This window comes from Apostichopus japonicus, chromosome 8 (genome assembly GCF_037975245.1).
Source record: "Apostichopus japonicus isolate 1M-3 chromosome 8, ASM3797524v1, whole genome shotgun sequence".
Lineage (NCBI taxonomy): Eukaryota > Metazoa > Echinodermata > Holothuroidea > Aspidochirotida > Stichopodidae > Apostichopus > Apostichopus japonicus.
The window spans coordinates 40,934,051-40,949,675 of record NC_092568.1 but is presented as its reverse complement, the minus strand read 5'-3'; the positions used below and the strand labels follow the sequence as shown (position 1 = coordinate 40,949,675).

At 37.9% G+C, this 15,625-nt stretch overlaps 1 protein-coding gene across 1 annotated transcript; it reads right to left on the bottom strand.

The window, feature by feature from the left end:
* Nucleotides 1-447: 447 nt before the first annotated feature.
* LOC139972029 (dynein regulatory complex subunit 7-like) lies at nucleotides 448-14,577 on the bottom strand. The gene is made up of 14 exons (XM_071978895.1): nucleotides 14,237-14,577; nucleotides 11,468-11,759; nucleotides 10,670-10,864; nucleotides 9,978-10,136; nucleotides 9,254-9,472; nucleotides 8,797-8,919; nucleotides 7,722-7,929; nucleotides 6,492-6,620; nucleotides 5,720-5,952; nucleotides 5,054-5,380; nucleotides 3,872-3,982; nucleotides 2,818-3,012; nucleotides 2,386-2,525; nucleotides 448-1,573 (listed from the first exon to the last, which is right to left on the bottom strand). The coding sequence occupies exons 1-14, from the start codon at nucleotides 14,419-14,421 to the stop codon at nucleotides 1,492-1,494; spliced, it is 2,598 nt and encodes an 865-aa protein (XP_071834996.1). The 5' UTR covers nucleotides 14,422-14,577; the 3' UTR covers nucleotides 448-1,491.
* Between the last annotated feature and the right edge of the window lie 1,048 nt (nucleotides 14,578-15,625).

The following is a 15,625-nucleotide window of genomic DNA, read 5'->3' as shown; positions in this document are numbered from 1 at the left end:
GTCGCTGTGTGTGGGCGTTAAACTTTTGAGAAGTCTCGCGCGTAATTGAGCTTGCTGGATCAGTGAAACAGGGGTGGTCGTAAAGGTCTTATATACAGCAGCAAAGACACGTGGGAGGACGCTGCCAGCTGTTATATTGCTTACAAGGGCATTGTTTACACTGTTTACAAGGGCAGGATGATGACGATACTGCAATACATCCTAACAGTGACAAAGTACAGTGAGAATTGACAAAAATACATTATCTCTTGTTGTGATTGAAATGTCGGCATGCTTTGTCTCGATATATTCTATTTTCGAAAATTGGAATTTTTCATTAGATATTTCGAGACAAATGGTCCAAATTTCCAACACCAATTTTCCACTAGCAGTAGAAGGAGAGGAAAAAACAATGAAAGTTGTGGCAGTTGTTAACACAAAAACATGGAGATGCTGGGGAGAAATGGGTCTTTGTGGTATTCATTTTATTTGCAAATATTCACATCAGTGCTGTTTTGCACTAAACAAAATCTATACAATTTTAATCACCACTGGTAGCTGAAATTCGTATACTCTCTTTTATTAAATTATTATCATGCACTGCACATTTGATAACCATGTATTGGAAAACTTTAATAATGGCACTTGCAAAAGTCCCCATGCGGTTACATGATTGGTCTTGGTTTCACTTGGCTGAAGGGGTAATGAAGTGTCAAGGAATGACATTAGTAAATAAAATTTGTTAATATGTCATAGACCATTACAGACAGCTGTCATTGATGTCTAAAGATATCTAAAGCCTTGCCAAATTTTTTGAGAAATTATCCTTTTAACACCAATAGCTCATCGATAAATGTGTCTGGAAAACCTAGTCTAGCTAACCCCCTCCCCCCCCCATCAGGACAGCTCCAGAAGCCACACAAAGTCAATTAGTCAAACCAAAATACTTTTATGGCCCCCAACGAAATGTCATCTTCGCTATGATGCTATCCCATGCTGTCATCATCAAATAGGCCTTAAAGGAACATTCCAGACATTAAAAAACTTTCAACGTGAATATCTTCAAAACAGCTTTATTGATAGAAGCATTACCTCCATTTATATTGTTAGGATCAATGTGAACCAATTGTAAATTTCTGCATTAATTCATCGGCTAGCTAGGAAACATTTAGCATAATAATATGATTTAAGTTGAGAACGAGGAGCCAGTCAATGTTGGAAAAGTACAAATAGTCATTGTGAAAACCCTCAACTTGGATATAACCTGGATACTATTACCAGAAGGTTTTGGCTGAATGGGTGCTGGGTGTGAGGGAGGAAAGATGGAGGGTGGGAATGAGGGTTTCTATAACTTCTTAAATTTTTAGAAATATATATATATAAAAAGGTACAACTGGTAGGTCAAGGCACTTAAAGATGAAGTACAATAAATAATTTTTTTTTGTAATTATATGTTCGACAGCCAGCTTTTTTTATGTTATAATATCTTTTCTTTCTCTTTCTTTTACAAGACTAGAAGAATTCTGAAAGTCTGCCATCTGTTCTGAGTTTCTGTTCCAGAGCCATGTACTTCATTGGAGCCATCTCCTTGTGTCTGAAAGTAAGAAGCAATACACAACTTTCAAGTAATGAGATCATTCGACATGTCAAAGGTCATCGGAGAGCAATCATCTAGACATGAGTGTCTTGTGTTGGTGTAAGATAATCATGGGTATGTTAATTTCTACCATAGTTCAAACTAAGTCATCTACCAATCAAAACATCTGCCAACAGTAGCACCACCAGAAAGTTTGGTGCGGCATGCCGGTCAAGCCTGCCTATAGAAAAACAGTCCTCAAATATGCTCGAGCATTAATAATTTGTTACTTGATAGCATAAACCACCCCAAGTACTGCCATTAGGATCCATCATTGGGCGCACCTAATTGACCAGCCACCATATGATTGTAAACACAAGTGCTCTAGTGACCAGCACTACTTTCCTGTGTGAAGACAAATTTGGCTTGACCACTGAAATAGTACACTGTGTTTAACTTTAATCATGATTTTGTGCAGAGGAGCGTTCAGTATGGCTAGCATTACAACCTTGATAGGTATTTCAATCTCCCCTGTTTTTGGCGAAAAACAGGGGACTCGGGCGTTAGTTGCTATAGGCAGGGAAGATTGTAATGGGTGTGAGTGGTAGGGAATGCGGATGTGGCCTGTTTCACCAAGAAGATAATAACATAGTGTAACATCGTACATAGAAATCTCTTGTTACAGGTAAAGTCTTCATTGAAGTTGGATATTTGTCAACATGGAGTCACCAACAACTTGTTAGTAGTGGGTTTGTGGAGGGGTTGGAGGGATATGGATGGGAGTGGGGGGGGGGGGTGAGGGAGGCATGGATAGGTCCTTTTATCCCTACCTGTTTAGTCTTAGTTGCAGTATGTTGATTCTAAACATAGCTTCACTGCAGTATTCCATGTACTCTTCTTCGTCATCCTTTTGCATGTTCACCTGGTTTTGTTGGTACCACTGCTGCTTCTTCTGGAGCTCAGCAGTTTCCTATTAGGAAGAACAGGAACAACAGAAAAGGGTTTGATTTGTTTGCACGGTGGTTATGTCACTCCGAAGTTTGGTAGCAGCAGAATTATTGACAATGTGAGAAATGTGGTTGGCACAGACCGGAGCAGTGTAGGAAATAAAACACACCTAGCTCTTGAGGTCAATTATACGGATGTTCAATAAAGAACCAAGTAGCCAGACAACATATGACAGACCATACTGATACTTCAGGTACCCCCTTATTGTGATCTTTGACATGACTATGTTGGTTTCATCTATGGTGTGTATTTACCTTCTCAAATCTTGACTGGATGAGATTGGCTTTATCTATCAGCCTTTGTTTGAGATCTGATAAACAGTCTTCCTTCAGTTTCATGGCTTCCTGTCTGGTCAGCTTCTCTGGGTCTCCTATCTGAGCCAGGAAGGGGGCCAAGTAATCTAACTCCATCTCTTCTCTTCTCTTCTTCTCCTCAAGTTGCTGCCTCTCCTGTAAACGTCATCATAAATAAACATAATAATAGTCTCAACTTAACCATGGTTTGTGACTAGACCTACCTATCTGGGTTCAAAGAGCCCTAGGAAGTAAATTCCTCCCATAATTTGACAAATAAAATAAAGGCAAGGAGTTTTGCTGTTTGGTGACAGCTGTAAGGAGAAGCTCAATAGGTTTGAAGCAAACAAGATGAACTAGAACGTCTTTGTACCTTCTAACTTTTCAAAATTCAAATTTTTGATCCTTCATTGATGAATTTTATCTAGTACTCATTACATTTTGTTACATTTAAAGGCATTGAAGACTCGCCGCAAACCGCGTGCGGCCATCTTTCTGTTGCTTGCAAGTGATGTTTTGTTCGTGTCGCTACAAAATGCAGACAGTACAGTAATGAAACGTGATACCTTGTTATCTTTAGATGGACCTGAGATGTCCATCGCTGTATTGTTTGTACACTGTGCTGTGGGTATTGACCGCAGCTGTATGTACTGACTGTACACTAGTGTCTATTTATCGACGGTAGCAAGCTGTGTGTGTATTTTCTGGGATCGATGGTGGTGTCTAACACTTCTGTTACACCTCATTCGAAACTAGGTCAGATTACCAGCATTAGACGTTTCTTTCTGCGCAAGTCTTCACACCCTTTAACAACAATGTACCTTCAGATCTTCAGAAAAACCCACTTCCTCTATGACTCTTACCACTGCATGGTCACCTCACTCATGTATTCAGTTTTTATCCCAATATTTGACTAATACTAATTATTTAATTATAAGCACAACTGGCCACTTTTCTGGATGATCTGGACAACAAGAGGGTTTTTATATAATTAAACAACATTTTCATATCTCACTCTTTCAATTCTGTGCTGTTTTGCCTTTTCATTTCTCTCAGTGTCATAAACAGATATGTCCAATTCTGACTCATCTTCTTCAGTCTTCCGGTCACTCAAGATATCTCGGACCTGAGAGATAAAACATCAGATACTGTATTACTCCTTCTTAGTCATGTTAGTCATAATTAACAGAATGTGTTTGATCCAATAACACATTTTGTTCTTTCTTATATTAGCTTAGTAGAATTTTGTTCAAACCATAAAACTGTAAACTAAAGGACAATACTTAACACAGTACACTACAAGCACTTAAAGATATTCAAACTTCAATTTCAATTGTTCAGATTGCTTCCCAAAATTTGTGAAACATTTATTTTGCATAGTAAGACCATTTCATTGCAAACTTATTTTCAGAACAGGCTATTATATGTTATATAAATACAATGATTCATTTAATGAGCAGAGGTTACAGATTCCATAACATAAATGGCAGAAATTTCAGAAAGTCAAAATTAGCAACAAATGATTTTGTTTTCTTTTAATTAGTACCTCTAAAATTTTCATTATTGTTTAAAATAATTATATTTTTGGTAATAATTGAACAAGTAATGCCATACATGTATCAAAAATTACCATTAAAAGTTGGAAATTTAACAAATAATTAAGGAGGCTGAACAAGAGCATCAAGACAAACTGTTTCAAAACTATAGAGATCAGTCAGGAAACAATAAAATAAAATAAAAGAGCCGCATGAGACAATGAAAGAAAAGATGAAGACTGACAGTCTGCAACCAAGCAGGTGCAAGTATTTCAATCATCTGATACTCATGTTTGTTGTACCGGTAGATTGTACCTCAGTCAGCTATAGAAATTAAACATACACGATTTAACAGACAGAGCACCTCTAGGTAACACTATCTAGGAGTGGATCAAGGATTTAAAAAAAAAGGAGGGCATTTGACCCTGATTTTAGGGGAGAAGGGTGGTGGGAGGGGATTGGGGGTTATTGGATCATCCTCAGAAAAAAAACATCTTAGTTAGAAACTGGTGCATCCTGAGTCATATTTAGGTTATAATTTATGTCTACGCACAAGGTTGTCCTAATATCCCCTTTTAACTTTACGTGTGGAGTTGAAAAGCGGATGGGGAATGATGGGGGTTGGGGTTTGGGTGGGTGTTGGGGAATGGAATCTTCCTTACCTCTTCCTCTGCATCCCTGACACTATGGACGGACTTCTCCTCTTGACAGACCAGGTCCACCAGCGTGTTATACAGCTGTAGATTCTTGGCCGGTTTCTTGTGCGGATCGACTTGGAAGGTACTCGTCATGTCTGGTGAATAGGTCAAGATGGCTCCTTTATCGTTAGCGTTGGGGGGTTTGATGAATTCACGGACCGAGGCTGTGATCTTGCCGTCTTGATGGTGAAACGTTAACTGGATTCGATCCTCTGAGATCAAGAACATTCTCTCGGCTACGTCTTCGTCCGCAGGTACCTTCCGGTTGCGCTGAAATCTTTCGACGATCCTCTGTGGATAGATATAATAATATATCACAACACCCTAGAGACAAATACTGAATTTGAGATCTGAACCCAAAGCCCATGCAAAGATTATGATCTAAAATATTATTTAATTGTCTTCCTTCTGCCAGATTCCAATAAACGTTTCAAAACCAGCCTTTCAAGGATTGGATAATATAACTCTAGCTCTGTTACTGAACCAGGAGCAGAACAAAAAAGAAGGGGGGGGGGGGGAAGATTTTGATGGTTCTCATTTTTGGCATCTTCTGCAACATGTTTCCAGTTATTGACAGAAAGGAAAATAACAATCTCTTATAATTATTTTATTTCATTGACAAAAACCTACCACAATTGGTCTAGGGTTAGAGCTAGGGAGGGATCCAGATGGTTCCAGCTTTTTCTGTCTTCTGCCAAAGACGACTTGTCGGTAATACAGGAAGTCGTCACGGTCCGTAAAGTGTTCGGTCATCTCCAGAGGAGTCTCATCTCTCCTGGTCAGACCGTCCACTCTGGCTTGGTTGTAAAATATCTGGGTACGTTCAGATTCAGGCCCTGGACTGATCGCTTTGTATGTTTGCTCTGTATAAACAAGTATATCAGTATGACAAGAATGAAAATACCCAAAAAATTAAAAATGAAATGTCGTGAAAAGGGAAGATCGAAGGGAAATGTTTGCCGTAGGAAGAATGTACTTCAAATATGGCTTCAACTTTGTTCTCATTGGTGCTCTGAAATATGCTAGAAGATAAAATAAACTCAGGTTTATAGACATGAAATATTTTACTGACGTTAGCATGGAATTTTTTTAACCCTTTTGTCTATATAACAGTTTCCAATTTCAGTGATAAAATGCCAGGACCAGAAACTCCAGGAAGGTACATTTAAATAACTTTATTATAACAATATTCACCTGGTACTCAAAGAGAGAAAGAAATTGGGTACCACTTTTACAATAGCTATAATTATTCAAAATTAGAGCTCAAACAATACGAACCATAAATTTTTTGAATGTTAACGTATTTGCTATAATGGTTAGCAAACTAATCACTGGTACTATCAAAAGGTATGCATTTCAAAACTCCAGCAATATTCTGTAATGATCATAGCAGTAGGAGTACCTTTCAAATGCCGAGGCCGTCCTTGCTTGTAATGTTCGGTCACCAAACCTGTCCTGTGGTTGGTCACTCTTAGGTCAAGCTGATCGCTTCGATTAGAGAACCACTCCTTGACTTGAATTAAGTCTTTCACTGCAAAAGATACAGCAGTAATATAAGTTTACATCCAAAGAAGAAAGAAATTATTTCAATCAACCATATATATAACCTGGGAAAGACAAACTAACCACTCAGCAATATCTTTCCTTTGTTTTCTGGATACTGCCCATGAAGTATAACTGATTGCTCATGAAGTAATATTGATTGACCATGAAATGTTGCTGATTGACCATGATCGAAGTATTACCGATTGCCCATGAAGTATTATTGCTTGCCGATGAAGTATTACTGATTGCCCAAAGGGTATTACTGTGTGCCCATGACGTATTATCGATTGCCCATGAAGTAAAACTGACTGCACATGAAGTATAACTGATTGCCCATGAAGTATAAATGATTGCCCATGACGTATTACTGATTGCCTATGAAGTATTACTGATTGCCCATGAAGTATTACTGACTGCCCATGATGTATTACTGGTTGCCCATGAAGTATAACTGATTGCCCATGAAGAATTATTGATTGCCCATGAAGTATAACTGATTGCCCATGAAGTATTACCGATTGCCCATGAAGTATTACTGAATGCCCATGAAGTATAATTGATTGCCCATGAAGTATTACTGATTGCCCATGAAGTATTACTGATTGCTCATGAAGTATAATTGATTGCACATAAAGTATTACTGATTGCCCATGAAGTATTACTGATTGCCCATGAAGTATTACTGATTGTCCATGAAGTATTACTGAATGCCCACGAAGAATTACTGGTTGCCCATGATGTATTACTGGTTGCCCATGAAGTATAACTGATTGCCCATGAAGAATTATTGATTGCCCATGAAGTATAACTGATTGCCCATGAAGTATTACTGATTGCCTATGAAGTATTACTGATTGACCATGAAGTATTACTGATTGCCCATGAAGTATTATTGATTGCCCATGAAGTATTACTGGTTGCCTATAAAGTATAACTGATTGCCCATGAAGTATTACTGATTGCCCATATTAATTGCCCATGAAGCATAACTGATTCCGCATTAGAAATTAGACTGTAAATAAACGATATATTCATGGCCTGACATACAAGATGTTCTCCTTTTCATATTTGAAGTAACTTTACTTACAATCCTTATCATGGTAAATGGAGAGTTTAGTTATGAGTCCATCTCTATTGAGATAATGGGCACACTTTTCAAGTTTAGCTCTTTTGTACAGGACAGACTTCTTTCCCTGAGGACATCTAGTTTGGTATTCCTTCAAGGTGAGAGATAAGGTCTCCACCCACGAGGGAGGCATGTCCAGATGCTTCTCCACATCATCCTGATCCTCATCCTGCCAAAGACAACAATAGTCATACATGTAAACTAATAATGTCAAAAAGAGCAGCGTGTGGTGAAGAACTGAAAACGAGATATATACACACAGAAGTCTGAGCGTATTGTAATACATTGTGGTCTCGGAGTATGTCTAAACTTTTGTCATTAAGTGCCTATAAGTCAAACCAAAATACACATTCCAACAGATTACACAAAAATACACATTCCACCACATGACACATGATGTAAACAATAAAGTAAGAACTATACAGACTTGTACTGAGCTCCCACTGGTACTAGGACATTACTATAGTGTGTGCCCCTATTCGAACTAGTGGTATTGTAGTGTTACTCAATAGCAATATAGGACCTATTTCAAAATTAGTTACTCATGCTTAGCAATTTGTATTTTGTATCCCTACTCATACCAAGGGAAATTCTACTTGTACTTTTATACTGATGCTGTTATACTTGTAATGCAAGTCTACAACCATAGCCTGGCTCTGCATGTGCCAATGGGACAGTCATTGTGAATGCAATTGCATGGAATGTTTATTAGCAGTGTAGAATAAGCAACCGTTCTTAGCAACAACTTTTCAACCTAAACCCTCAGACTTTGTTTGGTATGAGAAAGCTCAGCTAGGATAAAGCAGGGATGGGACAAGCTTGTAAATTAAAGCAGAGAGGGGAGGGTAGAAGGTGACCCAATAGTACCGTGCATAGTGTGAGTCAATATTTCTTCATATCACTTTTTGTTCCTCCTTTTGTGGACAGGGTGACAGAGGGGGGATAAGGTTTACACAATCGTCTGGTCAAGGAAAAGATTAGATGTTAATTGTTTAGACGATAGGATAGATGAAGTAAAGTAAAGATTTGTAATGACCTCATCTTCATCAAAGGCATCAAGACCATCATCATCCAAGTCTGGTATCTCTAGAATCGGTTTCTCATTGCTCGGAAACATGAACTCCCATCTCACACAGTCACCCAGATCAAATACCAGATCCTGTCAGAGAAACACATTAAGTATAACATTTAGAGTTGGTGTTAGATATCACATACACAGGCTGGATCTGAAAACTGTCCCAGACTGGCATGGCTCATCGTTGAGATGATTATAGCCCACAACAAATTTTTAAAATTTTACAATTAAAACATAACAATTGAAAATGACTATTTTAACAATTACAATTTTTTTTAAATTTGGAACAATTTAAAGTTGAAAAATAATCTAAACATATGTAGGGTTGGAAAACATGATAAGTTGTAGAATTAAATATTTCATTCTAAACCATTTTCAAACCTAAAGAGTTTTACTTTCTGAATAAGGAATATCATACTTTGCAGCCATTGGAACAATCCTGCATGTTAACCCAGTAGTTTGTATTGTTCCAAATAGATTCTATTCCAAGGAAGGAATCATGAGTGGTTGCAAACGAATTCCCAGTCAAAGGTTCGATGAAAAAGTTCTCTGGGACTTCACGCTTTCCAGCTAAGATTAAGACCCAGCTATGGACTCGAAGGCCGAACAGGTCATCAGGAGGTGGCTTCTCTAGCTCCTGTAGGATAAAACCAATAAGGAATTAACATAACCTTTAAATAAAGATGTGTGCATTAAGACACTGATAAAATTGGAAAATTTTATGCATAAGAAATGAATAATATACGAAAATATTTCAAAATCATATGAATGATAATGTTGTGCTATTTTGCAAACTTAAAGTTTAGAGCAAACTTAGGGCCAAAACCTTCTGGGAAAAAAAGTAGAATAATCTTAATTTGACATTTACTGATACTTAGTGATCTTGCTTTGATACCCTACAGGTACTTCACAGCTAATTCGGACAGAAACAAAAATTGATTGACAAAGGGAGAAACCATAGATGATATGTATGTATTGTAAGATCCTCCTGCAAGCTGGAACTCGCGAAGAAGCCTCAATGGCTTATCAAAGCCGCAAGCTGACCGAAGTCAGTCTCTTACATTCATTATGAATTGTCAATTGTCAACAACTCTGTAACTGGACGACATACATAAATCGAAAAAAAAAAGATCCTATCAAACCTCTTGTTTGGCCTTCTCTTCATTTTTCTTTTCCTTTATCTCCTTTTCTTTCTCTTCTTCCTTTCTCTTTTCTTGGTTTAAGATAAATTTACTCCTGAGATCCTTCGGTGGTTTCACGCTGTATTTCTTCACTTCCTTCTTCTCCTCTTCTGCTTTAACCTTTAAGATAAACCATGAATGGGTCATAAAATCTAATGTTTCACTACTCCAGGTAATTGTGAGATCAAAATTTACAGAAAGCTATGCGGTAACAATTTTCAAAGGTGAAGGCAGTAATCTGACTGTTAAATCTTGCAGATGTTTGATGAGGGAATTAAATTCAAATAAATCCATTAAATGTTTATTAATATCGATACTCCTTTGTAATGAGCCTCTCTGTTACGAGTGATTTGAAAATGTAGTGTGTGTCTTAGCCGCAGGCATGCCATATTGGACCAACTTGTAGGAAGGGAACAGTTTTGTTTTTCATTATTTTAATATTTATAAAATATTTTATTTTATATATATATATAAGTACAAAAATTGATTTATGATATCCTGTATGCCAGCCCAACAAAATGGATCAATTAAACTTAATCACAAACTTCTAGTTATCCCTCTGAATATATTTAATATAGATAATACTCTCACATAATGGATATTTTTTCTCTCTCTACTTTAAAAAAATGGATTGGTGTTGTTGTATTGCTAACCTCATCTTTCTTCTTTAAGAGAGGACAAACGTCCCTAGTTTCATCACACTGAGTAACTTCCCTTGTGGCATAACCACAGACCACATATGCGTCGTACCCAGCTCCAAGGAGCAGAGAACAAAGAAGGGTGCTCATCTCAAAACTGTTTCCTCTCTGTCGCTTCAAAACTGTAGCCGGAGAGACCATTGTCTTAGGCTGAAGAGAGCAAAACAACGTTGTTAAGCTGTTTACTGTAAATGCAAGCTGATAAAGTGTAACAATATTTGAGTATGATGCTTAAATCAATAAATTATGTAAAAAATGTACATGTATTTTAAAGTGGATTTTAGTGTTGATTTTATCCTTTGATGTTACTGTTTACTAAAATCACATGACATGGTATACAAGTTGCATAATTTATCAAATAATGATTAAAATTAGAAAAATTTAAATTTTCCAATTGGCCATTTACTTGTATTTATTCTACTAACATGATAAATGTCTGGGAAATGTAATGTTGAGAACATATTGAATCCATTTTTATTTTACTTTTAAACCTTCATTTGATGAAGAAATCTACCAGAGTCATAGTTTGATATACAATAATATATTCAGTTAAAGGCCTATTGGATACCTTTGCTAAATTACCCACAAAATGCAAAAAGCTGCATGCATTTATACTCCTTTTGATTTTGAAAAGTATCATTGCATGAGATTCAGATATCTTATGGTAAAGAGAGCTACTGTACTATGAAATTAACAATCTTATACTGTTTGTCCAAACAATTATGATGTTTTTTTAATGTCATATTGCCTCACCAATTCTATGGGAGGGTCTAGTCCATCAAAGGTGATGTAGTCTGCAACAAGTTCAGCACATCCATCAAAGTTGTACAGCTCATGGAAAGGTAGGAGTGTGGGCCTGATAGTGGTGCACACAAACTTCTCAGTTCCACATTCATTAACAGGGTTTAAGAACAATGGTTTCCTATCTCTGTACAAGTGGACATACTGCAGTCGGAAGTTTTCAGCATAGGCCAAAACGAGTCTTTCTTTGTTGTCATTATCTTTGTATGTAAGTGGAAACTCTTCGGTGAGTTGAGTGGGTATGCTGCATTTAGAAACAAAAAGCTATATTCAGACATGAACATAAATAATTGGATGTAACATTTTGCAGCCTACTGTAGGTCTATGTCATAAGCCCAAATGCTTTCACATCTATAAGTATAAGAGGTAGCAACAGTGAGATTTTTTCTTCCTTTATGTGTGTTAGAACTATTTATGCCATGCATGTCAGAAAATATTCAGTGATGACAAGTACACCCTTTCTTGAGTTGGGAATGGTTCAAAAATAAAATTTGACTATTCCATGTCATTTGCTATTGTACAAGTAAGCCTAACTTTAGTCCTACTTCTAGTCACATTGTCTAACACTTTTAATGAACATTAATTGTTGTGTTCAGTAATATTACATCCCTTGGCAGTTTTCTACAACTCCATGCAAATCTGCATTACTTTATTACACCAGTTGAAATTAAAAAAAAGAGAGAAGAGATTTGGAGAGGGTCACAGTGAAGACTGTGACAGTGTGAGAATTGGCAGTTAATATGAAATATATACAATTTTTTTGCAGGAAAAAAGTTTCTTTGGATGCTATTTACTAGGCTAACTCAGTTCCATAAGTTTCTGTTATCAAGTGTGATGAGTTTACTGTTAAATGTTGGCTGTGAGCAGGCCTACTAGTATAAGGCTTCATAATTGACGCACTTTCGTAATTGACGCACCTTCAAATATTACTGGCAACGATACAGCAGGCAACTTTTTTATATAGTTTGAATCCATTTCAGATATGTGCTGATCAATTTGTGTTTTTTTTAAGCATTTAACACTCCTCCCCCCAGTTTTGCACATATTTTTGAGATTTGGAAATCTTACTCCCTAAAAAAACCCAATATTACCAAAGCATGATACCACTACTCTCTGGGACCTGACTTGTCTGAGCTTAGGGGCTCAGAGCAAACAGCATTCAGAGTCAATTGATATAAACTTACACAAAAGTTACAGTTAGCTAATCCAGGAATGTGTCAATTTAGGGGTATGAAAGAACAAAGTGGCTATTTTTACGACCAGAAGTAACAATAATTTCGGGTTACGCATGTGCAGTTGCTTTAAGGTGGCTATTTTTACAACCAGGAGTAACAATAAATTCCAGTTAGGGTTACCCCTATTGCATGCGCAGTTGCTTTACTTTACTGCGCATGCGTAACCGGAAATTCGCCGATGTCGTAAGAATAGTTTATAAATAAGGTGGGGCTTATTCGCAGGGCAGCCCTGCAAATAGCCAGACACATACACCTTATTCACAGGGCAGCCCTGTGAATAGCCGGACACAAGTATCTTATTCACAGGGCAGCCCTGTGAATAGCCAGACACATACACCTTATTTGCAGGGCAGCCCTGTGAATAGCCAGACACAAGCATCTTATTTGCAGGGCTGCCCTGCGAATAGCCAGACACATACACCTTATTCACAGGGCAGCCTTAGACTGGGTTAACAGGCTCAGTAACTTTTGGGGCTATTCGAGTTTGCTTTTGGGCACCAGCTATCTTTTTGAGAGTCTTAATTGGGAGCCTCTATATTTTGAGGAATTGATTGGCCTTTGGGATTCCTATCTTAATGCTGTTAGGGTTGGTTTTGGGAGCCTAGGGCCTTAAGATTGAACCAGTCTAGCATTAGTACCGCCAACATAAAAAGTTTCATCCCTCATTTCACCTTTGTTTTTGCAGAGTGACTGCTCATTTGCATGTAAAAGATTCGGAGGGGGGGGGGGGGAGGGGGTGTCACACCCTTGACCATATTGGATTTCAGGCAATATCGGCTTTTGGGGAATCCCAAGATAAGCTCCCTTAAAATAAGCTATTAAAATTGAATTGCTGGGGTTCCAAAAATTAGCTTATGAAGTAGCTAAGACTATTTGGGCCCTAAAGGTTGGCTTTTTCAAGGCCCCTAAACTGACTGGTATCAATAGCCAAACCTAATAATAAACCTATTTTCAAAATCGTCACAGCCCTGCGAATAAGGTGTCTGTGTACGTTATTCGCCGGGCTGCCCTGCGAATAATCACTTCGTATAAATAATTGTTACTCCTGGTCGTAAGAATAGCCACAGCATACGAAACAACTTGACACAGCAGATATTTTGTGGTCAAGTTCTGCTCAATTGTACCTTGCATATGCACAGAGCAATAAATAATTTGAGAACATTACATTCCTGAGGAATCACACATATTAAAAACACATACAGTTGAGTGATTTGGATTTTTCCTTGATCAACATCGTTGATCAAATCCTTCAGTGCGTCAATTATGAGCCCACCATGCTACTATTGAGTACCAGAAATATGAAGTAGCATAAAAGCGTTAAGCTAACGTAAGAACGCTAGCACTGTAGCAGGTCAGTAGGCTAGGGCTTACATCTACGATCTAGGCTAACTCTAACACAACAATTAACATTAAGTGTCAACACCAGCCGTTAGGCCTAGGCTAAGCCTGATTGGTATTATCCTACAATCAAACGATATACACTCACAAGTCAATTTTAGGTGTTTCAAGAACGATGTTTTCCATTTCTTCTTTAAGTTCGTCAACTGCCGCCAGTGCCTCAGGTGGGATTTCTGAATCCCCATTTTCCCCGACAACAGCATCGCCACTGTTCTCTTCAAAATCTTGTGGTTCGGTATCTATCACAATTGCAGGACCATCGGATGCTTCCATGACAATGCTGACTTAGAGGTCTATAAATAACTATTAAAAATTTGTGTTATGGTGGATATGAAGCTGCCTCTTTCTTTTCCTACTTAACTAAAACAACCGATGACACGATGGACTAAGTTGCTTATGTTTCCCGTCCTTACCATACCGTACATATTACACAATATTGGTCATACTTCTGATACTCATTGTAAGAACCAGTTGCGCGATTTTTCTAGTTAAAGCGTTGCTAAGCAACGAGGGGGCACACTGGTAATGATCAAGTCGACTTATATCGATTGTAAACCTGAAATTTGCATTCGCGAGATATCAAGGTACCGTTTCAACCACTAAATGGCAAAGAGAACTGTGGAGAAGTGAACGTGGCTACCGTGAGTTTGGGAAAAAGGCCTTAACCATACATTTGACATTCCTCAGCAGACTGAAAAATGGTTGTGGTTTGGAGGGTTAATAGTTTCAGTTTATGGGCATTGAAGACTCGCCCAAACCGCTTGCGGCCATCTGAAAAGGTTAACTTTCTGTTGCTTGCAAGTGACGTTTGTTTGTGTCGCTACAAATGCAGACAGTAATGAAACGTGATACCTTGTTATCTTTAGCTGGACCTGAGATGTTCATCGCTGTATTGTTTATACACTGTGCTGTGGGTATTGATCGCAGCTGTATGTACTGACTGTACACTAGTGTCTTATTACCGACGGTAGCAAGCTGTGTGTGTTTTCTGGGATCCATGGTGGTGTCTAACACTTCTGTTACACCTCATTCGAAACTAGGTCAGATTATTGGCACGAGACGTTTCTTTTTGCGAGAGTCTTCACACCCTTTAAGCATTCTCTGTATATCCTCAGAAGAGGTGAAAGAGATTTAACTACACTAATAACATATCAAATAGGCTACAAGCAACAAAAATATAATGCCAAATGGAAAGAAGAAAATGAAACAGAAATAAAAAAGAAACAGCACGACAAACAGTAATAACCAGCTGGTACAACACACAAAAGTAAACACAAGGAAAACACAAAACTGGTCTAATATTTTAGCACAAAAAGAACCATGTTTTGACAATATATTTTTAGTACTTGTAAACTTAGGCTGAATTTGAATCTAATTTGAGATGTACTTGGTATCCATTTGGGACTAACATGTGAATTTCACTGGGGGAGGGGGGGGTGGGTGGGGTGAGCCACCTATATGCACACTCCTGGTCCTT

What these genes read in the sequence shown, in the direction of transcription:
- LOC139972029 (XM_071978895.1), bottom strand. Translation starts at nt 14,421, where the DNA reads ATGGAAGCATCCGATGGTCCTGCAATTGTGATAGATACCGAACCACAA. An exon ending in CTAACCCTAGACCAATTGTG is followed by an intron (nt 5,381 to 5,719) that starts GTAGGTTTTTGT and finishes ATCTATCCACAG; the next exon opens with AGGATCGTCGAAAGATTTCA. An exon ending in CTGCAACTAAGACTAAACAG is followed by an intron (nt 1,574 to 2,385) that starts GTAGGGATAAAA and finishes TCTTACTTTCAG; the next exon opens with ACACAAGGAGATGGCTCCAA.